The sequence below is a fragment of the Halichoeres trimaculatus genome, unplaced genomic scaffold (genome assembly GCF_033239565.1).
Source record: "Halichoeres trimaculatus isolate MK-OKI-2021-1 unplaced genomic scaffold, fHalTri1.1 fHalTri1_scaffold_15, whole genome shotgun sequence".
In the NCBI taxonomy this organism is placed as follows: domain Eukaryota; kingdom Metazoa; phylum Chordata; class Actinopteri; order Labriformes; family Labridae; genus Halichoeres; species Halichoeres trimaculatus.
In genome coordinates, this window is record NW_027437193.1 from 21142302 (window position 1) to 21167223 (window position 24922).

Below are 24922 nucleotides of genomic sequence, written 5' to 3' on the forward strand. Positions count from 1 at the left end.
AGTTCTGGTTATCTTCTTGTGTGTTGTGCAAAGTGTTTTCCAAAAAACCTCAGTGATAGAATGTTTGACAACTTAAATGTCAATACATTCCTTCTGATAATCACAAGTATATCAATAGTACATCAGATAATACCTGAGTTAAGCCTAGTTATACTGTAGGTTAGTTTCCAGAAATGTTTACAACTAAAATAATTTGATATGGCCGAACATGCATGTTCTATTGGTAAGTACATAGAAAGTCACCCTTCAACCAGTCTCAGAGAATGTCTTCTATTGCCAAGCAACTACACATTGTAGCGCTCCCCTGGACTTTTGGGAAAAGAACTGTTACAAAAGCAGTTTGGGAGCAATTAAATAAGGTTGTTTTCAGAATTCTTTGCTCTATGATAGAATTTTTTTTAATTTTTTTATCATCATTGAGATCTAAGTCATGATCTTTTAAAAACATTTTTGATTGCTCCGTCTTTCACATTGACATCAACACAACATTCTTTAGGCCACCATGCTAATCAAAACTGGCCAGAAATAAGCAAAGTATAGTTATTGAGTTTTTAAAAGTAAAGTTTTAACATTTGAGAATAGCAGAGCAGGTGTAATAGCTCCACATTGTCTTTGTTATCATCATCATCATTGATATTATTTACCTTTACTGAACCTCAATAATCTAGTACTTGCATTTTGGCTAAAATTTAAATGACAGAAACACAGTCAAGAATTTAATTCATATCCAAAGAGGAAGAAGACCATTCACTCTATAATAATTATTTATACACCATGTTCCCCCCGCCCACGCGCTGTCGTCACACGACGGACAGCCATTGAGGCAGAGAGGGGGAGGGAGGGGGAGTTTCACCGCGTAGAGGCAGGCAGCAGCGTCGCAGCGGCGCTACAACCGGAGCGGCTCTCGGGCTTTGTTTTGTGGATGTGAATGAGCTCCATCACCTCCTCCTTCAGAAATGTGGATGGATATAAGGACTCTGTTACTTTTACACTCGCTGCTCCTAACGCTTCCTTTTACGGAGGGTGAGTACTGTGTTATAGTGTTTTTTTTCCCATGCGCGTGGGACGTTAGTGAAATAATGTAGACCCTTATGTGCGGGCGCGTGTGTCGAGATGTAGGTGAGGGACTGGGAGCGCTGCCGGTACTTTGACGTGTGAAACCGAGGAGACAGAAAAACAGAAAACACCTTGGACTCATATAATTATCACTTAACCTGCTCTTCAGTGTGTTTCACGGTTGCTCAGTGGTTTACGCTGAAGCCCTCGCGCGTCTGTCATGTGTCTCGCGACTGTGAGCATTCATAGCCCACTGCATCAGAAGCTCGAGTAGCCCTCTCTGAATCTTTGTCTCTGTGTTGTGCAGAACAGTGTCCAGCATACCCGGGGCCTCATCTTTTCTCTCAGCACTTTTTAATCATGCGGGTTAAGAAGAGAAACAAGTGAAAGAAAAACACTGCGCGTGACGCTCCTAGCGCCTCAGCCAGTTGACCTGAATGAATGCTGAATATCAATTAGGCATTCAATTGCAAATGACAGTTGAACTACAAGCGGTTACTACTCCGCTGTATCCGTTTGTTGTTGCTGCGGGTCCATCTGGACTCTGTTTCTCCCCCTCATGTTTGTTTTTGTTGTATTTCCAGCCACGGATGAGTGTGAGGATGGACAGTTTCAATGCAACAACAAAAGGTGTATACCCACCATCTGGAGGTGTGACGACGATGACGACTGCTCGGACAACAGTGATGAAGAAAACTGTCGTAAGTGTTCAAACCTGAGGATTGATTTAGACAATCAAGACATGTCATGTTTAAAAGGGACGCAAATGTCATGCTCTATTTCACACTATTTCAGACTTTATTGTCCTCAGAATATTAGTCAACAGTCTGTGCTGTGCTGTAATTATCTAAAAAAGTTAATTACTAAGACTCATTCTCAAAATTACAGTTGGAGAAACTGCCAGGTTCAGATTAGTATTCTCACCATGAGAAAATACCTGGGACTGCCCTCATCAGCTCTCTGTAGCAGCCTGACCTAATGGTGTTCATCACCAGGGTGTGCAGCCAAGCTACTTCATCCTAATGAGCTCTATTGTATTATGATGTTAACAGTTATGAGCCAGAAAATGTAGCCATATCATATCTTATTATTTTATGATGGATTAGCCATTCCACAACCATTTCATTTCTTTAGTCAATGTTTTGTTACGCCAAAGCCTTTAGAGTTCATAAAGCAGCACACATAAATCATGTTTTTAGGATGGGATTAGTCATGACAGGTCCAGTGTGAGTGGAGGTGATTTTGACTCCTGAGCACATAAATTCAGAAAACTCAACAAGCATGTTTTCAAAATTGAGGGGTGATTGTGTTGAACCACTTTCAAATGAAAATCTGTCCAGCAGAGAGACAGATTGTGTGGTGCATGGGTCTGGTGCACAAAGCTCTGACAGGTATCTCGGATGTGTTGTTTTCAGAGTGGAAATAATACAATTTCCAGTTTCCTTGTCTGACTGAGGGCCAGTGGCCTATATTTTGGAGGAATGCTAGAGCTGAAACCAATGAAGTCGTGCCAAAGCTGCATCTGAGCACTGCGAGATGTTCTTTTGTGTCTGGGTTAATTGTGGCTCTGGAGGAATTCCTGCACCTCCCTGCACAAATCTATTTCCTCTCTTCTCCGTCTTCGTTTGCTCCTGTCTGCTACTCCCACAGACTCCTACACACACTGACCTGTTGTACACAACCACTGGCTTTTACTTTGGAGGTGTTTCCATTGTTTCTCCAGCTCTGAGATCAGCAGGACGAGTCCTTGGGCATCCTCTGAGCATCTTTTTTCTTTAAACATTCATGTGCCACAGCCACACATACATCAACACATACCCTGAGATGTTTGGAGAAAATCATTACACCGTCAGGTTTTTATTTCCTCTCTGTTTCTTTTATGAATGAAAAAGGAAATTGCTTGCGAGGTTTCATCACCCCCTGTGTGTTCGCATCAGACAGAGCTCTCAACACATTCTGTCTTTGAGTGAAAACACTCAACCTGAAAACCTTTAAGGCTGAGACTACCGGCAGCCCACTTACTGATTACGACAGACCAGCATCACTTGTTATTATAATGGAGGGTAGCCTTCACTCTGTTTGTGTTTCTCTCATTGGCTGTGTTACTGTACCTGCGTGGGCGAGCAGATGAGGCTAGTTTATGTAGTGGCCGACAAGGACAAACAATTCCTAACAGCCTAAACAGGTGTATTGGACAGAAATGGCTTCAAATTCAGCCACACATTGCTAAATCTGAAATCTGTTTCTCTCAATGATCTGCTGTTTGGTTTGACTTTGCCCTGTCTGTGGTCCAACAAGAAAGTAAACGTTTGGATAAAGATCCTGAGTGGGTAAATGCATAGGGTATTTTGGAGTGATGAACAACTCTACAAGCAGCTGTTTGATGACCTCCCATCATCTCACAGCACACATCCTGGAAGGACCCAGACACATAGAAGTGAAGAGCCAAACAAACTTGAAAAACTGTCAGCAACGAGCCTTGTCGGTTTGAGACTTCATTTGCCTTCCTTATCTTATCTGTTAGCTAAAAAATTTTGTGTCTCTGAAATCCAAATTCACTGTATAACTCCACATTATCATACTTTTAAAAGATATTCAGATATTTTGTCTAAAAAAGTAATGCATAAGCACAAGGTTCAACATCCTTTAAGCAGCCTAACAGGTGCTGTAATCTTGTGTGGGGTCTACCTTCATTTAGTTTAATGCGCTCTTTGGGCCTTAACCTGGCTCATGCACACTGCTAATTGATAATTTTTTTTATTTTATTTTTTTTACCAAAAATGGTTTGTTGTAATAGCTAACAGCTAGATGTGCATACGGGCCCTGGACTTGATATCTACTATGCCAAGTGCTACAATAGTGGTTGATGTTGCCTCAGAAAAAAGCCATCTCTATGCTTGCCATTATATGGGGGCCTTAAAGTGATACTCCGGGATGGACCAAGTTGGTCCTATCACAAGGTTTAGGGCAGAAATTACCCCTACAGCAGTGTTTTTGTGCAGCAGAAGCCCAGAGTGCTCGCACCAAAGACCCCCTCCCTGCTCCTCTGCCTGTCTCCTCTGCACTCAGACGGGGCCATATTTTACTTGACCAAAAATACAAATAAACGGACTCCCACCGAAAAAGTCTGATATCAGTCTGCATTCACGCTTTATTTAGAGAATCTTAAGCGCGTGACTTTCACACAAAAACACAGCTAAATAAGGCTCTAGTTCTCATCGTGTCGTAAAACGGCGCTACCTCCGCTGCAGCGCCACAGCTGGCTACGAGGCACTCGCCGCTTAGTGTGTCAGTCCACGCGCGCGGCGTGCCAGATATAAACAATCGCAGGTAGTCTGCCAGGATAAAGAGACACGATGAGAACTGTTTTATTTGTGTTTTTGGTCAAGTAAAATATGGCCCCGTCTGAGTGCAGAGGAAACCGGTAGAGGAGCAGGGAGGGGGTGTTTGGTGCGAGCACTCTGGGCTTCTGCTGCACAAAAACACTGCTGTAGGGGTAATTTCTGCCCTAAACCTTGTGATAGGACCCAACTTGTCCCATCCAGGAGTATCACTTTAAGCAGCCTAACAGGTGCAGTAATCTTATGTGGGGTCTACCTTCATTAAGTTTAGTGCTCTTTTGGGGCCTTAACCTGACTCGTGCACACTGCTAATTGATCCATCATTTTTTTTTTTTTTTTACCACAAATGGTTTGTTTTCATAGCTAAAAGCTAGATGTGCATACAGGCCCTGGACTTGATATCTACTACGCCAAGTGCTACTATAGTGGTTGACGTTACCTTTGCAGAAAAAAGCCATCTCTATGCTTGCCATTATATGGGGGCCATAAAGAGGAGCAGACCTTAATACAGAGACTTCACATTCAGAATCTGTTCAGATATCAAAAATCATTAAAACTACCAAGAAATACTATGCTAACATTAAAAGAGAAAATTGAAAATGCTGTTTTTTTCTGCTTTGTTTTCACTGAATTTGCAGCTTATTTCTTAAAAGAAAAATCTTTTGGCTGTTCTGGCCAATATGCCCCTCTGGGCTACCATACAGTATGCATACACTTAAGCAGATTTGTTTGCAGAGGCCTCCTCATATACTGTTGTTACACCCAGCATTTACCTTGTACTCTGTTTGATTTGGAGAAGAAGTTCTATGGCTCACAGCGCAGCTCTGGTGATATTTAATTTATGTGTTGCAACTTTATTAATTCTCAGTGGTTACTCTTGTGAACTCTTGTTGTATTTTTGAGCAGGCTAAATACAGAGGGATCTAAAGAGGAGAGCAGTGAAGGGTAAACCTGTACAGTGTGCTGCACTGGGTAAGGATTTAGCTTGTCCACGCACAAATCCTGTGCAGGAATTACACAGCTAGTTCATTGTTGACTATGAAGTGCTTGCTTTTCTAAATTAAGTTTCTGGCTGGTTGAGCGGATAGTCACACTTTTCATTCACTTATACCACACAATGTTATTTTGCAGCACAAAGCCAAGCCTAAGAACCAAGTGCTGGAGTGTGAGCAACAGAGCGTGGTTGTAAAATATGCTGACAGGAGGAAACCTTTAGCTGCAGCTGCTTATTTGTCACCTCTTTCCTAACCTGACAGGTGTTTGTAGCTGAGCTGCATGGAACAGGTGCAGAGCTTTAAAAGTGCCATCTCTCATATAAATATTACACCCTTTATGCTCCATCCTGCACCCTGATTCTGCTCATCCCATCCCCCACCAGCCCACCAAGAGACTGTGCTCATATCACCATCCCCCTCATCTCCGCCTCATCCCCTCTATTCCCCACTGACCGGTCACTCACCCACTGCGTGCACCCATACATCCATTCATACATGCATAATCGCACTCATAAGTATGCATGGACACAAGTATGGACCATGTGAGCATAAATACATCCATACTTAAAGACACATGAATGCATACAAATGAACTGACGATGCATCCATAAACACTACACTTTATTTACCCTCCAGTAGAATTTATATCTTTCCTTTAAAATTTTACTTATGTTGTTAGCTTTGCTGAGAGCTATCAATACAATGAGCATGTTTTGACCCCAAACAGATCTTATTCAAAAAAGATAAACTGACGCTCAGTGTTTGTTCTCAGTAATTTTGAGCCCATGTGGTGATTTCCACTTCAGAGTTCTGTTTGTTTCTTAAGCAGTGCTGTCTGAGGACCCAGACATCATGGCCATCCAAAACTGAAAATTAAGCTAATCAGCTGGAAGATGTTCCTCTAGTTGTCTAAGCACCAGACAAGTTTTTCCATTGTATTGTTTTTTCCCCCAACAAAATTGAAAAAAAAAAAAAATGCTAGCAACAAATCTAAGATGTGTGAATATTTCTCACGAAAAATTTCAGCATCTGACAGGTTGTCTTGACACCATTTTCAATTAAAAGGGTTTTTCATTTCTGTGAGAAAGACCCCGTTTCCCATGAGCGCTAGCATCGACTGTCGCAAGGAGGTGACTCTTACTAAGGCATGTGTTTGTTTTGATTAAAATGAGGCGTTTATTTAGGAGTGAAACTTTTCAAGCTCACTAAGAAAGTCATCCAAGGGACTTAAAATATATGGTAAAAATGATTTGCAGACATTTAGACTTCATCCTAATGCACTTTTAAGACAACATCCCGCTTATCGGGTTGTAAAAATTCTTAAACATAAGCAAAATAATGGATAAAAAACTATTACTTTTGGGAAAATGTGTTTGAAATATTCAGATATTCTTCAGAAAGATACTTGAAGACCTCTTAGATAAAACTGCTAACTGCTAATTTCTATTCATACAGGAGTTTCATTAAAACAAAACATATTTGTGGTGGTAGGTTGTGTCTTAGGATGCACCACTGACTTTCAGTGGTAGAGTTTCAACTTTTTCTCACACTTGTTCCAGTGAAACAGTTACCATCACCAGCAGTGATAGAAAACAGGTCTGCTCATTTTGAGCAATGATTGTTTCCTGATGTCCTCCTGGGTTTCCAGACCCTGCTGAGGATCTTTCTCTTCTCTTTTTCTCTCACAAAGAATGTCACCCTTTCAGTTAAGATAATACAAAAGCTAGTTTTAGCTGGCAGAGCAACTTCAAGTTGAAGGCAAAAACGCAGAATTAGCAGATTTCTGCTGGAAAACAAACTAAAAAACCTCATCCCTATCATGTCTCGAACTTTCGTAAGAGCTTTGGACCTCTCAGAGGGCCGCAATGTCTAATCTGGATAGGAAGTTATGGTGATATTGTAAACAAGAAATATACATTAACATTGCACACATACTCAGGAAGTCATGGCTCACCTGTTTCAAGATCTTTCATAGTGTGCATGAACTGTTGCTGTTATACTGCAAAAAACTGAAATCTAACCAAGTGTTTTTGTCTTATTTTTAGTAGAAAATGTCTTTTTAAACTTAGTATGAGCCACATTCACCTGACTAGTCCAGAAAAACATCTTGTTTTAAGTCATTTAAGGACAAAAATTAGGTCTAAATTGCCTGTAACAAGTTAAAAAAATCTGCCTATGAAACAAGAGAAAAGCTACTTGTATTAAGACATTATTCTAGTTTCTAGCAAATTTTCTAGCAAATGTTTCTTGTTCCATTGGCAGATTTTTTAACTTGTTACAAGCAATTCAGACCTCATTTTTGCCTTAAAACAACTTGAAACAAGACATTTTTCTGGACTGATAAATTGCACATGGCCCCTCATGGAGTACAATAAGACATTTTTTACTTAAAATAAGACAAATACACTTGATGAGATTTCAGTATTTTTAGATGCATTCTTTTCAACATTTTCTTGTTGTTCTCTCTGAGGCAGCTCATTTCTGCTGTTGTGTATGTTTTGGACTGTTATCTTAAATTTTGTATCTTCATTCTGTCTGAGTTTGTGTCCCTTCTTTCTTGAGGTGTTTTTGTCCTTTGCAATGCATTTGCCCTTGTTTGAATTTGTTGAAGCAGACTTTGTGAAAAGCAGTGTGAGAAAACGCAGACTTCACTAATACAGTGTGTAGTTCTGGTTCTGGTCATTGAAAGCAGTTTAACAAAGCTTGGAGCTGGATTTCAGTGTGTTGGATTCTTCAAGAAAGAAAGATGACACACTCCTGGGTCAGCTGCATATTAAGGGTTAACTGGTTGCATAACTTTTATCAGGAAGATGAGATGCAAATGCCACCCTGCCTCTCTCCCTTTCTGCGATTTCAGGCAACAAAAGAATCCTGCTTCAAATCTCAAAGTCAGACCGGTGCAGACTCTGACACAGAGCTGCCGTTTAATCCTCATCCTGATTAAAGCAGCGTATCTCCCAGCTTCCATCTCCCTGCGTTACCTTCAAAGTCCAGCGTGTCAGCTCGGGACTTTCTTCTCCATCCTTGAATTTGATAGCGATCCATTTCATCTGTGTTCATGAATTTAACATTTACACCTGCAGGGAGGCATCGCATCGCCACAAAGAGCTTCTTTTGTTTCCCCTCTGTGATGCAGAGTCAGCAACTGACTGAGCCTCCTCATTTTGTGTTTTTATCTCACAAATACACGCGGCCTCTTCAGAGATGTTCTCACTTTTCAAACTTCTGCGGTAGTTAACGTCAGTGTCTCTATTCTCAAGCTATCAGGTGGATATAATCTCCCCTACTGCAGTGTTCACCAGCAGACACATCAAGGCTTAGAAATGCAGAAGTAGCCTTGCAACATTTATTAATGCTTTTCTGATGATTAATTAAACAGACGTTTAACCTCAGCTGCTTTCCTCTCAGTTTACAGAATGAAACCATCTATTGGTAATGTTGTCTCAAGTCTAAGTCTGGTTTTCTCTCTTTGTGCTCTTTGAAAATGGATCAAAACTCTCTGAGATTAGCTCATTGCTTTTCCACAGAGCTGTGTTCCTTTCAGGAGGTCGTGTCACACCTGTTGAAAAGATTTCACAGCCTTTTAGAGAACTCATAAATCTCTGACTGTGTGGCTTTTGCTTAGAAATCCCGCCACCTTTGTGGTGTAAAGCTCCTCAAGTATTTCAAAATGGATACGATGACAGAACAGTGAAAAGCAATCAAATGGTATCTGAAAGCAGGTGGGCGTCATGTTATGTAATTTACATTTAGTGCAGCAGAGATCCTTTTCCAAAGCAGACAGGTATGCTGTCTGAAAACACCTCCAGACCCCTTCAAGACCACTCAGACTTTCTACCCATGAGACTTTGTTCCTCTGTTTTGGAGCTTATTCATGTCTGTTACTATCGTCTGTGGTGGTCTTTCTTTTGTTTGACCGACTTCTCTTCTCCATCTTCTTGCTGCACTGCTGACGGTCTGTTTTGTTCAGAAAATGACGCAAGATATTGTCTCAAGTTGCTGAAGTTAATTTATTGTGGATGGCAATGCGATGTGATGGCATTGACTGTATAAAGAGTGGAAAGCGTGGCTTCGCCATTTCCCATTGTACGATTTTGAAGTCAAAATACCCCCGTCACAGGCGCCACCATCTGCAGCTGTGGTGCAGCCTGAGTCTGTACAGAGGCTATAGCTGCGTGTCCATTACACTTTTCACAGAATAAAAGCAATATTTATAAAGTTTTAATAAAGAACAACTGTGCCTTGCTGGGGTTTCCATTATGACTAGAATTGTGCACAACTCGAGTAAAGTAAAATGTAACGCCCATCCCGACGCTGCACTCATGATGATGCCGATTCATGGACATTAGTGTTTTCATTCACTGGCTGAACTGTCGGCTGAGATCACGCTAACTCAAAACAGGCAGGAACAAAACACTGAATGAAAATCATCATCTCCCGCTCACCTGCTTTCACTCACATACACACTAGGGGTGTAACGGTACACAAAAATCACGGTTCGGTACGTACCTTGGTTTTAGGGTCAGGGTTCGGTACATTTTCGGTACAGTATGGAACAACGCAAAACCATTTGCTTGTTTAGCATGTTTATTCAACCAAAAACTTGCCATTATACAGGGAGGGGAGAGGATCTTCAAGCTCCGGTTGGTCGTTAGCAGCAGCCCAATTCAGACACAAGCTCCTGTGGCTTCGGAAGCTCTTTGATATTCATCTTCTGATTGGCTCACCGTGAGATGTCACGTCCACATGATATGCACATGATCGCAAAGCACAAATCACAGACCACTTTCCTCATGGATATTAAAACGCCTTCCCTACTCAGCCAATCATAGACGATTACTCACATGAATATTAAAGAGCCACGTGCAGCGGCTAACGTAAACTTACTGTACTCGTTCGAATACAGCACTGTACTGAACCGAACAGCCTTATGGAGCGGTTCGGCACGGATACATGTACCGTTACACCCCTAATTCACACACACACACACACACACACACACACACACACACACACACACACACACACACACACACACACACACACACACACACATACACACACACACACACACACACACACACACACACACACACACACACACACACACACACACACACACACACACACACCTCTGCCCCTCCTTTCTGCTGCTCTCTGACTGTGACCCGCTCACAGCCGTCCGGATACCTTCACTACTGACGCTCAAAAACATTAACATCTGTACTGAACAATAATGATATAGTAAGTGACTGCAGAGCTGTTAAAATATGAGCGCCAGAGTCCGTTTGAGTGGTAGTGGACACATACGAGGAGGTGCTTTGTTATGACAACATAACATGTTTTTGAGAAAAAGGTGTTTCCATTCCACTTTTGCGATAAAGTTCAATAACAAAACTTCTGAAAAACCACCACATGAGAGCGTTAAAACTTTTTTATCAAAATTTGAGAGGTTTTTAGAAAATGTGGTGTTTCCATTACCATATTTTTATTGTGATATTAACATTTTGCACAATTCAAGGTGTAATGTAAACATAGCTTAAGAGGGACTGAGTGGAGCAGGGTGACAAAAATAATAGTAATTTTTTCTTTTGAGAGTCTAATCTTGGCTCTCCCCCCAGACATAGTTTACAATCCCTTAAAAAAATACACAAGAACATCAGCTGTCAGTCATCGTTAAACGTGACCCAAAGCCTCATTTTTAACCTATAAAAATGAAAACAAAACTTTTTGCAACAAACGAAGACTTGAATACAAGGCAGCCCAATGATATCTACAAATCACCACAACAATCAGATGTGAGACACGTTTCTTGAGGCGTGTTAATATTTTAAAGTTTGTTCACAGCTCATCTGAAATGACAGGGGAGATAGATTTTTTGACCTACACTGCCAGCCAGCCACCAGGGGGAGCAGTTTTTTTGGTGACCTCACTTTGAGCAAGATGATGTCCATTTTTTCTACAGTCTGGGTGTGATGGTAATAAATGTCAGTGTGTATCAGAAAACCTTAGGTGGCTGAAAATATACTTTTCTTTTAAGCTTTTCCATCCTTCAAGAGTTACTCGTTTCTTTGGGCACCTGTAGCCGCTCAATACTCTCCTGCGATAAGGCGTCAAACACTCAGCTTGGAGTAGAGACGTATTCAAAGAAGTACTTTTCTTTGTTTTTCTTTGTTTTCATTGTTTTGGCAGGATGCTGTTTCCTATTTGACACTCCCAATCCAGGCTGGCAGAAGGAAATGTTTTTTAAAAAGTCAAGAACCGTAATGTGGCTTTGGCCACCTGCTGAGACCCACCTGTGCAGAGGAATGAAACATCAACATGTGATGAGTTTGCTTGTGTCATCTTGTTGTGTTTTTGACGTATCCATTTCTGAAACATGTTTGTCTGTGAATGTTTTTCCCAGCGGTCTGGAGCTCTGTTTCCCTCTGTTCAGTGAGATGTGTTTGACAGCAGAGGAGTGGAGGTTTGTTGATGATCGGGGAGAAACGGAGGGAGAGATAGAGGGAAAGAAAAAATGATGCTGAAGTGGGGGAAGAAATAATTCTGACCTGCAGGGTGAGTCTGGGAGGTTGTTTGTGTCAATCAAACTCGCACCTTAATCTCCACGGCTGTTGACAAGTGTACACAGCGTGGAGCAGATTACGCCTTTATCTCCCACACGCTCTGTGGTCGGTTTGTGTTCGGACAGCTCGCTGACTCTCAGTCCACTTCATCATGATAGAGACTTAATTAGAGCACCAATACTGAGCTGCCTGCATGAAGCAGTTGTTTGATGGACAACTGCTGAATTTATAGATTAATGAGGTCCAATTAAGCTCCTGGCTTTAATATGTACATTTATCTTTCCTCATTTATGCAGAAAGCTGTGAATGTCTGTTTACAGCAGATATCAAGAAGTCATCAAAGTGCTATAGAAATTACAATTAAAGTTTCCTTTGTGGGAGAATCAGAAACCTCTCCAGCACTTTAAGAAGTACTTTATTAAATGTACTTCTGTTAGACAGCTGAATGTACACAGAATGAAAGTTTGAATGAAGTCAGTGATAAATTGACCAGTATTAACTTCTTTAGTAGTTTGAGCTCCTTTATTCTCTAACTCATCTGAATTTGCTTAGTGGGGTTGAGGTCCAGACTTGAGAGGTCCAGTCAGTCATTTTCAGAGTTCCTTTTTGTAAGGAAAATTACTTAAACCTCCTGATGATGACTCTGTTCTACAGAGCATAATGACGTAATGATGACATGGTAGTAGATCCCGACCGACATGGGATTTTTGGGGCCTATGCCGATACCGATACTGGGGGCAAAAAAAGCCGATATCCAATATATCGGCTGATATATATATTAAACTCATTGATATACACAGGATATATACTGTATATGAACACAAATTATTATAATACCCATATGATTCAAGACAGAGTCAGAACACTATAAAATCAAAACAAGGAACTTTAATTATAAAACTGTCAACATAAGAACTTTAGTGTTAACCAATGATACATAAGAACAAGCTGTAAATGCAATAATAAATAAATAAGTCAAACTTTAAACACAGTAAGTAGAAAAAAAAGTCAAACTGTAAACACACAATGAGCAACTTACACAACGTTAAAACGCCGTATTATAGTCTTACATTACATAATGGTGGACAGAGGGGGCGGGCACTCAGGCAGTGTGCAGCCCAACACACAGACATACAGGAGCAGGAGCAACAGAATCTCAGCGGAGCAAATTTTTTTATAATCTGCTACATTTTGGCAGATGCTGATTAATCAGTGACAGGCATAATCAGCCTGATTAATCGGGTCATGGTAGATATATTTTATTTGTCTTATACATATCTTTATGGACAATTCATTAAAAAGTCAACTGAAACGTCTTAAATATATCAAGTGTTCTGATAATTTTGCCCACCACTTAACCAGTCAGCCTTGGCTGTAACTGACCCTGTCATTGGCTAACAGGTTTGTCTTCTTCCCAACAACTTTTGGAAGGTGGTCCAGAAATTCACATCCGAACACCAGGGATACACCAGATGCATCACCAGTCTAGCTCCGCTCTGTTGACTGTGTACATCAACTCAAACAGGCTACATGTTCAGTCCAGCACTTCACAGGACACCAGACAGCTGAAGCTGTGAGAGGGAGGAGTTCCCTCAATTCCCACTTTATTAAAGAGCCTCTCTTTATTCATGTTGGGCCGTAGGACCTCAGACCTCTTGACTCTTGTCCTGACTGTGCTCACTATGTCGGTTGAGTGTTTAAAGTGAACTTTAAATATAACCAGATTTTGACACAGTTTGTTTTATTTTGAAAGTCACTGGGTGTTTATAGGTGGTTTCTGTGCACAACTTTCTGACCTGCTTGATCTGCTTTTTGTAAATTAAGCTCACATCTCCAGCATTTGGGAAATTTATGAAGCCTACATATCTGCTGCAACCTGCTGGAGTAAGGACGCAGCTGGACCGCACTGGAGCTGATCCAGTGTGAGCTGACACATTGACTCCAACAGATCTATCTGATCTGGTGCTGTGACCCGAATGTAGGATGAGTTTTTGTTTTCATTGAAAATATTGTAAAAAGTGTGGGGTGGTCTTATAATTAGGGTCTAACCATTGACAAGTTGATAGTTGTCTACTCTAAGCTACTCTACTGCATCAGCAGAGAGCGCCAGCTTTTTGTGAAGCCAGTTACCCCATGGTGGCTGTGGTCATCTGTCACTCATGGCAGAGACGCAGTGACCGGAGATGAGAAATGGAGAAGCATGCTGATTGTCCAGGGCAAAGTGGACAAAAAGTTGGGCGAGTCAGAGGACAACTGGGGCGGAGTTATGATGCTAATTTCAAGAAAATGATGGTCAATGCAGCAGAGATGCTAAACAACTGTCACGCAGTAAAAAGTATGGAGTTACAGGGTTATGTCCAAAGATTGTGCGTCTATAAAGACGAACTGTAAAAGGAAAGCTTACCATGGTCCTCAGAGCAGCTGTTACAAAGAGATAGGCAGGAGTGTGTAAAAGTTTGCTACTGAGAAATGTAATGAAGGCATGTCCATTACCAGAGCTGTCATCAGAATTACATTTGAAAATTAGATCTTGGTGATTGTATTTAAAAACAAAAAATGAAAGCAGTGTCTGATTATTATTTTATTGATTGTCTTAGAATTTCAATGAAAAATAGTTGCAAAGTAAATTTTAGTTATCTTTCTGAAGATTGGTCTTGAAAAGAGGAGGTTGTCTTGTGATTGGGGTCGTCCTATATTTGAGTCAATACTACCATACACTGTTGGTTGGTACGCTTACCCTAGAGAAAATTACTGTTATGCATCTTTACTAGTCAATGGACATAATGTTTTGGCTGATCAGTGTATAGAGATCACTGAGTCAGCCAGTCAGTCCAGTTTAGATGAAAACCTTGGCCCCTCTTTCTTTTACCAGTTGCTGAATCACTGTGAACCAACTGTGATTACTCAAAGGAATATGTTAAAACCGTCCATCAACCAGAAAAGAAAACATTCATTACATTATTGTCCAATATTGTCAGTGTGTCCTTTACTTACCTTGTTTTTCTTGGAAATGCTCCCAGCTAACGATGGTGACTTAGATCTTCCGTCTCATGTACTCATCATCAAGATGAAGCTTGAGCTGACTATCAACTACCCTGGGATGATGCTGCAGTTTAGTTCTGAACAGAAGCTTGCTTTGGCTTTCTTTAGATTTAGAGGAGACACACACACAGAGAAAAGAAGGAACTTTTAGTCCCTGCTGTTTAAAACTCCTTTATATGTCTGTTATCACTCTTCATGTGTTCATCCCAACACTGAGAAACACATCCCGTATCACCCAGTACATTAAAGATGTATTAACTTTGTTATCAACGAGCCAGTGGGATGTATTTCTTTTCTTTCTCCCGCCAAACACAGACTTATTTCAGTTTACCTTAAAGAAAGATGTACAGCTCAGCAAAGCAACAGTGTAATTAAATGCAGAGGTGACCTTTCAGCACCGAGTAATAAATCCACTGAGTAATGGTTTTCAGTCCAGTGGTTAATAAAATATTCATCAGATTTTTAATCAGAATCCAGTCTGACCGCTAGACAGTGACCAGACATCTCCTCCCAGCATGCATTAGTTGGTGAGTTTGTTGGCGTGACATGTTAAAGCCTCTCAGAGGGCGCTGCTCTGAGACAACCCGGTCCACTCGCCATCCAAACGTTTGTTTGTGTGTGTCTGTGTTAAACTGTGTTTGAGTTGTTTGCTTGGCTCTACTGGCCTACTGCCCCGAGTCTGCGTGTCTCAAAGCCGGCTCGCCCAAAGTGATCATTAAGAAGGCTGCAATTGAGCTATTATCTCAGATTAGTGTGTGTCGCTTAGCAAAGATGCTGAAAGGGAGAGGACGAGCCAGGCAGACAGAGAAGGATTAATGCCTGGACTATAAAACATCACTCAGCCTCAACCTCTAACCCTCACTCATCCTGTATTCATCTCCCTTTCTTCTTAACTTTTTAGTGCTTCAGATAAAGCTTCTTTGCATCATTTAGAACATCACACACCTCCCAGAAGTCTTTGTTCATTTCAGAGGAAAGGAAGAAGAGATTTCTCATGGGACACTTTCAGCAGTTTGTCTTCTTCTCATGAAAAATGCCGTCTCAGTTCAGCTGAAAGTGAAAAACAGCCACATGAACTATTGTCTAAGCCACATTTGGTTTAAAACGGAATAATCTGTGTGGATCCCGTCGCTGATTTTTAATAGTTTCCAAGGCAACTAAAACTCCCCTGCTTTTATTGAATTTACACTTGTAGACCTCCAATACAGCCCTAGTTTTTTTTCTCTCTGTTTGTTTACATTTAAAACCTCAGAATTAACATTTAGCATGGGAGATTAGAGCTAGTAAGGAGTCTACCTGTATATACCAAAACATAAAACTACCTAATCACTTTGCCTAGGCTGCAGAAAAGTTACAACAAAGTTATACTGTGAGAAATTTGAGCAACTCCGATGCATGTGAAGCCGACTTACTACTTTACCCATAGACAAATAAGCATCAAAACAGATAATCACTTTCAAACGTTTAATAACAAACCGAAGTCACTCATTTGCTTGTGAATGCAAATTTAGGATGAAATATAACATGACCTTTACCCGGGATTTTTTTCTAAACTCAGTTTCTGGTACCAGACCGTTGGCGCGCTTATAGTTGGAGCTCTTAGATGAGGAAAAAAAAAACTCACTTTATCGTGAATGAAAACCTGGTTCCTACCAGAACGGATCCTCCATTGCATCAGAACAGCACAGTAAAGATGGTTTTCCAGGCGAAAGACATGCTCCAAACCACCGTTCTCAAACACAGGTATCAGCCTCTCGTCCTCGTCTCTCCTCTCCTCCGCGGCCTCTCCTCCCTCCGCGGCCTCTCCTCCGCGGTCTCTCGTCCTCGACGGCTCCTCTCCTCCGCGGCCTCTCGTCCTCGACAGCTCCTCTCGTTCGCGGCCTCTCTGCTGCTCCGGACCTCCAGAGATGGCGCCGCCCACGTTGGCTAACCAGTTTCTCCGTAACCGCTCCGAACCACAGTCTCGTCGAAACAAAAACGTGAAGAACACACACGCAACTGAGCGTATCCGTAACAGGGAGGACACTTCAAACTTCTCCAAAATCCCCTTTGAACAACGGAAAATCTCTCGCTCCTCTCATTCACGGATGCTCTCCTCCGACAGCGTGGTCTTTTTTCTTTTTCATCTTTCCTCTCTCTTCCCGCTTTACCCCCTACTTCACCCGGAAACAGTCTCTCACTGGTCATCCCACATTCTCCAATGAAACAAAATATTGTCTTAGCTTTTAAAGATAAACCAAACAGTCCTACGTGAACTACTTTTTAAATTTACATATGTTAAAATAAGATTATTTATGCATTTTACTATTTATTCTCTCATGAAAAACTATTTTGAATAACACAGGGAAAATTAGCAGGCACCAATAAATAACAGTAGTGCAACCAGAAATAAAAAAATACAATCATGAACCAGAGCACTACACACTGTTTTAAAGTTGTTTCAAATAATTTTTTTAAAGAAAGACTGAGCGTCCATTGGCTTTTTCGTAATGACCTGTTTTGTTTCTTTCTCAGAGCTTTTTGGCTCTGCAAAGCATCTTCCCTGCTGCACATCACGGTGCCTGGAACATCTCAGTAGACACAAAGTTAGAAATTGAAGCTGTGGTCGTCAGAAAAAATCACAGCAACTATGGGATGCTGTAAAATTGTGTAAATGAGGACAGTGTGGGTTTGCATGTGGTGAAATATTGTTTTTTAATGAGTTGAGATCTGAGCTAGTTTTGAATCCCCACCCTTCTGTTTCCATTAAGACACGACTCCAGTGACATGCTGGAGTTTCTCTGTTGTAGCACTGAAACGGACCAGGTTAGCTTAAAATTAATGACATGCACGTCGGTTGTTTGTGGGGGGCTGTCTGCTCTGTGAACCCAGCCCACAGAGTCCACAGGCATCCAGGCAGACAGCGCCTTTCATGCAGCATTACTGTCAGGAAAAGCAGAGCCACGAGGGAGTATGTTGGCACACATTGCAGGAAGCGTGGCCCCTTTGCAACTTGTGATTCACTTTTGTAAAAAATGCCACTTTATATGACTCGACTGGCGCGTTTGTGAATCTCTGTCGACAGCTCCGGGGATGTCGGGGATTGGCTGAGCGTGGCCGTAAGTCTCACTTGATTTATCTGTTCGTGGTTGGGGACACACACTCATCACAGCCCTATAGAGGACGTAATGCTGCTCTGAAGTCAGGCCAGGGTAACTGAGGGCGTCAGCACAGAGTGGGTAGTGAATTAGAATGATGAGCAAACAACTGTGACATAGCAGCCAAAGCCCTCAGTCTCTCTCTGTCTTTTTTTATTGATGATTCAGAGTCGCTGCAGATGAATTATGAGCATCACCTCCACTCAGAGAAGTAGCAACAATCCCCTCCACTGGCCCAGATACACAATGACTCATTACATCGCCACCGTCCCAATGTGAGGGAGCAGTCATTCCACCTGCCTGCACGTCTCCACCATGAATGCACCAATCACGGCGCCTGGGGAGGAAGAACTGTGCCCCATGCTTTTGTTCTGGAGAGCCCCACACGTGTAACACATTTATACACGATAACCGTCTTGAAGCAGTTTCAGTTAAAGCCGTAAAATTCAATAATTCTCTGTCACCACTCCTCTGTTTCTCCCCTGTAGGGCTGCGACTATTGGTTTTGTCCATTACCCATGAATCTATTGATGGATTTCTTTAGTGACTGGATTATCAGTAAAACGTCAGGGTGTTATGAATATCACATGTGCTCTGAGTCTCACAATGAATGGAAACTGCAATCTACAACTCATTCACATTTGTAAATGAGGTTCTTGTGCTCACGGCCACTGAAAAAGTACCAGAAATAAGTGTCGAAACAAATCTGAAGTATCATCTTTGAATTTTCTGTAACTTTGAGGCAAAGCTGGCTGAACTGGGCACAGTTTAATCAAAGTGTGAATCATTTTTCTAAAGTACTCAGACGGTTTGCTTTTCACTAAAAAGTTTGGTTTTTATTCAGAGCTTCAACCAAGTCCAGCTACCTTTTGAATTAAACTCTATGAATCCAATCTGAAGTACAGCCAAACAACAGTGATGTGGTGTTGTATGCCGAGCTTGGGTGTTATCTGCACGTGCTTCCTTCTCCTCAGGAGTGTGTTGAGTCTGAACCTGAAGGTTTAAAGAGCCACGCGTTTGAATCATGGTTTGTGAAAGCTGTGAATGGATTTTTCGTCTGTGAGGCTTTTATGATCTATTTGGGGAACAGGTGTTGAGCATGGACAATGGCCACTTATGCTGCGTCCTATTTACATCGTAACTGGGAAGCAGGAATGACGTTATCTCTGAGTTAAAAACAGTCTAGTTGCCAAGTCGGAAAAAAATTGCCATAACAGCAATATTTCTGTATATTAACATAAAATAATACTACGCATACGGTTGATTTATTGCAACAAACACGAGTCAGAAATCTTAAAACAAAAGGAATATAACAGGAGCTTAATTACTGTTTACCCCTGAAGTCGAAATTTCCTACTGGGAACTGGGGGATGGTGTGGATCACCCGACTTCCTGGTAGCAAATGCTGACTCCAGGGGGCGTTCAAGTTGAGATTTCCGACTCGGAACTTATAAATTCTGACTTCCAAGTACAAATGGAACACTCCATTGGAGCTTATTCAATAAAGCCTTAGCTTAAACTAAAGGGCTGTATCTCAATAGACTACTGCAATTAAAGGTTTGATAAAGTCAAGGTTATCTCACCTTGCATGAGTATGGGAGAGAACAAAAGTCATGTTATCTTTCACTAACGCCTGAAATACACCACATAAGTCTGCAGTGCATCTCTGTTGGGCTGCGTCTTAACAAGCAGCATGACTGACAGACAGCTGGAGTCACACGACCGATAAGTCTCTCTTCATTCCTGTTGAGCTGTAAAACCTCAAACCTGTTGACTCTGGTCTGGCTACGCTCATTATGTACGTTTATTATCTTAGTCTAGCTAAATACAAACTGATTTTGACACAGTCTGTTTTATTTTGATAGTCACTGGGTGTTTTTAGGTGGTTTCCGGTCACATCTTTGTGTCCCGCTTGTTCTTCCCTACGCTGAATTTATGCGTCACAGCTCCGCATCCGTCAAAAATAGGATGGCTGTCAATTACCTGCAACATGACGGACCAGCCACGCAGAAAATCTGCAACAGAACAGATCCAGTGTAAGTTGACACATTGATTTGAATGAAACCGATTTCATCTGTTTGCTGTAACTGAATGGAGACGGACTGCAGACGCTTCTGGTGTATCTTAGCCGCAAACTGAAGTGGTTAATTATTTGTTGTGATAGAGGTGTGCACTGTGTCATGTGACACTGTAGTGTGCAGAGGGAGCCAAACAAATAGCAAACCACTGCCAAAGCAGAGCACCATGAGAAGAGATGATGACTTTAAAGTACTCTCAATCAAACAGAAATGTTTCTACATTAGGAGACTTTTAATGTTTAAATTAGTTTGAGTAAGGTTGCAGTCTTCACTCCGCTCCTCACAGTTCTGATGTTTTTGTCTGATATTTTTAGTCTTCTCACTGGAGCTGAAGCTTCAGTGACAAATAATTCACAAGCTCCAAGTGTGTCATGATTTATTCTCCGAGTCTGTCCCCCGCTACTTTTCAGCTGAGCACAGAAAGCAGTTTTGCAACATTTCATTCTTGAGCTTGAACATCAAATATTTGACACTTTTCCCTCCCAAAATAAATGATCAACTAAGTGATTTTTTTGCAGCTGTTCCAGTGGAAACATTGTGCTTTTATTTGACTTGCTTTGCAAGTCTTTGTGCAAAATTCAAAGAAGTTGAAATTTGGCCAAAAAATTCATTAAGAGGTTTTCAAGGGACTTTGAGCATCAATGAGGCCACTCTTGTTTTAGCGGCATGAATCGGTTGAGCAGTTCTTTGTTGAGCACCAGTTGAGTCAGCAACAAAAACACTCAGGCTTGAGTCTTTGTGGGAGTAAAGCTGAATTAGTGTCTCTCTCCAGTCAGGGAATGATCGGTGATTAATGTTCCTCACAATTCCTGCATCTCTGAGCTACAGCTAAGCATTAAAGAGATTTAACAGTGTCAAAAATTGCATTACCTGAACGACAACGGCAAATAAGGATCATCCCTGGACTAATTTACTCAGCAGACGGTTTTTTAACGGTGAGGAGCTCTGAATCAGAAGAGACAGGTAGCCAGATTATGTCCTCACAGAAATCAGCCATCCACTCCTCTTAAGACAAGTTTAATGCGACATTAATGATGCTCCACACCGCCAAAAAGAAGACAAGTCTAAATATAAATGTGATGCTTTTTAACATAGAGCCACCAGCAGAGCTTTTCTACACCATAGATTCTCTCCTCTGCAGCCTGTTTCAGATCCAAGTGTTTTGTTTTTGTGCAGACTTTAAAACAGGCAGGCCTGATTTGATTTTAACTTAGCCTTCACATGTTCAGTCATATCTTCACTGAATGGTCTTCTCTGACAAAAACATCACAACTCTGCTCTCAAACCTGATGATATTTGTCAGGATTGAATCAAGAATGCACACCTAGAAATTTAATTTCAAATGAATCCTTGAATTCAAAATAAAACAACTTTTTCCATCATTTTAGCTTGAATCACAGTGTAATATGGGGCTTTTAATAGTTCCCTGCAGATGTTGTATCAGAAAAGGTCAGCCATGCCTCTTTTAATTTAGAAAGCTTATATTTAAATCATACACTGTATAAGAATTTAATGCTTATTCAAGATTCATCCCGACTCTGAGTTGTAGCTCGCGACTCAGAAGTTTTCTTCAGACGTGCCGATGGAAAGAGGAAGACATGCTTGCCAGCAGATGGTATCTCTCTGTGCTGTTCCTGAACTGTGTGTTTTCAGAGACATGCAGAGATCAAAGCTGCCTGAGGATAGATCTGCGTTAAATGCAAAGCAATCAGCCCCGCTCATGCATTCACAAATGTATACATACACATGAGCATGCACTTGTCCTTCACAATAAAAGAAACTCATTAAACGACTGGATATTCACAGGAACTTGAACATAATAGAGTTCTGTGTTATCTTGTGCGTACCTAATACACGCAGAAGATGATGTAATGTCTTGTGACAAGGATGAGCAGAGACAGAACAGGAGCGATGAAACGTGGAGAAAAATAAAAGGAGAGGAAGGGGGTGTTGTTGTGGAGCAGAGGGGGTTGGGAGCAGAGATGAAGAGTGCTGCAGTGTCATTGATTCTGGTTGTTTTGCAGTGTATTGTTGAGATGCAGATCAGATAAAGTGTGGCTGCTACGACAGACGCATTATTAAAAACCCCCTCCTTCACAAAGGTCAGAGTTGAAGATGTCTTTTTTTTTGCTGCTGCTGTTTATTCTGAGGAGAAACTGAGTGTTGACAGAGACATAGAGACAACTGCCTCCTCAGCGCTTAAGGAAGACAACAATCTTAAGTAAACTTTCCCTCCTGCCAGCCAGACGACAAATCAAACCAACCGTGCCTGTTTGGTTTGAATGAAGACGAGCGGAGCATCTTTATGGGGAGCTCTGACTCGCAGCACAACATCTGCTCGTCCTACCTCTCAGACAGACAGACAGCTGGGAACACCTGGTGTACGTGCAGCTCTCCTGCTCTACTTACAAAGCTGTGTGAAGTACACACTCTAACTATCCGCCAGAGTCAGACATCTTTTATGGAAACTTAACACAACACAGACTAAAACATGATCTTAAAAAGATTACGGTTGAACCCTGAAAAGAAAAAAGAAGAGCTTGATTGTTTCAGAGCATGTCTCTTAGAAGCCTGAAAAAAGGAAAACGTGTAAGAGCAGAGTACAAGTGAACAGGTGGTTCTGAAAATGAGAATCCTTGCAGGGTGAGCAGAACCTTGACTCAGAGTGGAGCCCAAGATCTCAAAGTTTCACCATGAAGTGAGTCTCATTTGTTTAACCACCTGTTCACGACACACTTTCTTTTTAGTTACATGGCTAAAAACTTAAGACACAACCAAGTTGAAACAAATTGTTAAATGACAGATAACTGTGTCGATGTGAAAACGATGAGAGGTCAGAAAAATCTCCATGACAATAGATTCTCAGTTGGTCTTTTGATGTAGGAATTAACATTGAACTGAACATATTGTTAGCCTCATAGCATAATTACATAAATTATATGCAATTATACAAAAAGCAGTGGCAATAAAGTGACAGGGCTGCTGGTCACTGAGTGCATCTTAAGTGTTTTTAGAAGTGTTAATGAACTTTATTTTTTTTATAAATGACAAAATGATCCTCCTTCTTAATCCAGTTTAAGGACCGTCAAAGCTGACCAAAAGAGACGAGTGTAAGCGCGATTCATTTGTATGCCGATGTCTTCTCACGATTAACCATTTGTTGTGGATCATATGTGCTGTCTACCTGCTTATGCTCGTGCATATAGTGTACCACATGAAAAAGCTCACCTCTTCAAAGCGCGCCAAAGCAGAGAAGGGAATCATGCCTGAGCACGGCACCCTTGCAGTCACACCATAGACTGTAGAAACATGGACGTAGTCTCGCCGACATCACCCGTCTATTTCTGAAACGGGAAAATGAAGCACATCGGCTATAGCGGCCATATTGGTAGTGGCAAGGGCTTAGCCTACAGCCATAGGGCGCCTGTCGGTCAGGTGACCCTGAGCTGTGCCTCTTAATGGGGGAGCTCGCGATCTTAATATCCTCTGAACGGCTGAGTTAGAAAAAGTTGAATGTTCCCACTTGCAACTCGGCAGTCCCACTTCCGATTACAAATGGAACGCACCATTGTTTATCTAAGTGTTTTGGATAGGGGAGGGGCTCAGCAGTGCGCTCAGCAGTGTGCTCAGCTGTGCGCTCAGCTGTGCGCTCAGCACTGCGCTCAGCACTGCGCTCAGCACTGCGCTCAGCTCAGTTGAGAAGCAGCGCATGCTGGAGATCAATACCACCTTTCATGTTAGTCCCCAATCTCCAGAAAACTAACCAACCAATCAACTAACTAACTCCAGAAAAGTTGCCTATTTTTCAGTAAATGATTTTTTTTCTCAAGGGGGGTCTGAAATGTTGCTAATTAAATCGAGAGAGCCACTAAGTCGGCAACAACCTATACACCAAGTAACACCAATCACCAGTTGAATTATCGGACCTTGATCACATGGTTAACCCTTTGGGCACTGAAATTTGGCAACGAAAAAAAAAGGCAAGTTTGGATACTTGGTACTATTGCAGCATTTCTGTTGGTGTCATCAAACAGCCAAAGTTTAGCACCAGCTGTATTAATACATTATACAGAATGTTGTGATCTGGAGATCAATAAGGATACACAGTTCAAACCTGTTTAGGCTAAAATGAGGAAGACGGTTAGTAACTGGGAGAGATCTAGACCCTGACTCCCTTCTACTCTTTCCTGAGCAAGCTTTTGTTTTCATGCTTCCTTAATTAAATTGAATATGTAATGGAAGTGCTCAGTATGCCTTGCATATTGTCTTCTGCATCCAGAACTTTGTGCATCATTTCTTTGGCTGGGATTGTTTAAAAAGTCTTTGCAGTGCTCCTTGAAAACCAGTCGTGTTTTAACATTTGAATCTTGGCAAATGCAGATCAGTGCTGCTTCAATATTCCCCTTCCTGTCATGGCTGAGTTTGAAAAAAAAAATTTAATGAGTCACTTCACTTCTCTCGTATTACTTTTAGTGAGGTCATCCGAAATGTTACGTCTGGAATGCTGTAACAAATGGCGCATGCTTTTAATGGAACCATCTGAGCTTTACATGCATGAGAGAAACCCTAATAAAGAGCGTCTCTGCTGTGTCACCTTCAGGATATTCACACTGACGCTCGCTTGCAGATGCAGAGTGTTTGTTCATCCTGATCTGAGATGCAGCACATGCAGATGTGCACAGCTTTGCATTGCAAAAAGGAAGAGTG

General features: G+C 41.5%; 1 protein-coding gene across 2 annotated transcripts in view; it reads left to right on the forward strand.

Annotated features, from left to right (window-relative positions):
- Positions 1–864: 864 nt before the first annotated feature.
- Positions 865–24922, forward strand: part of LOC141804093 (low-density lipoprotein receptor-related protein 8-like) — a 150174-nt gene continuing 126116 nt past the window's right edge. For both annotated transcript variants that reach the window (XM_074688345.1, XM_074688346.1), the window contains exons 1-2: positions 865–1023; positions 1641–1757. In XM_074688345.1, the coding sequence (XP_074544446.1) occupies positions 957–1023; positions 1641–1757 (184 nt within the window). In that variant the 5' untranslated portion in view covers positions 865–956. The remainder of the gene's footprint in view (positions 1024–1640; positions 1758–24922) is intronic.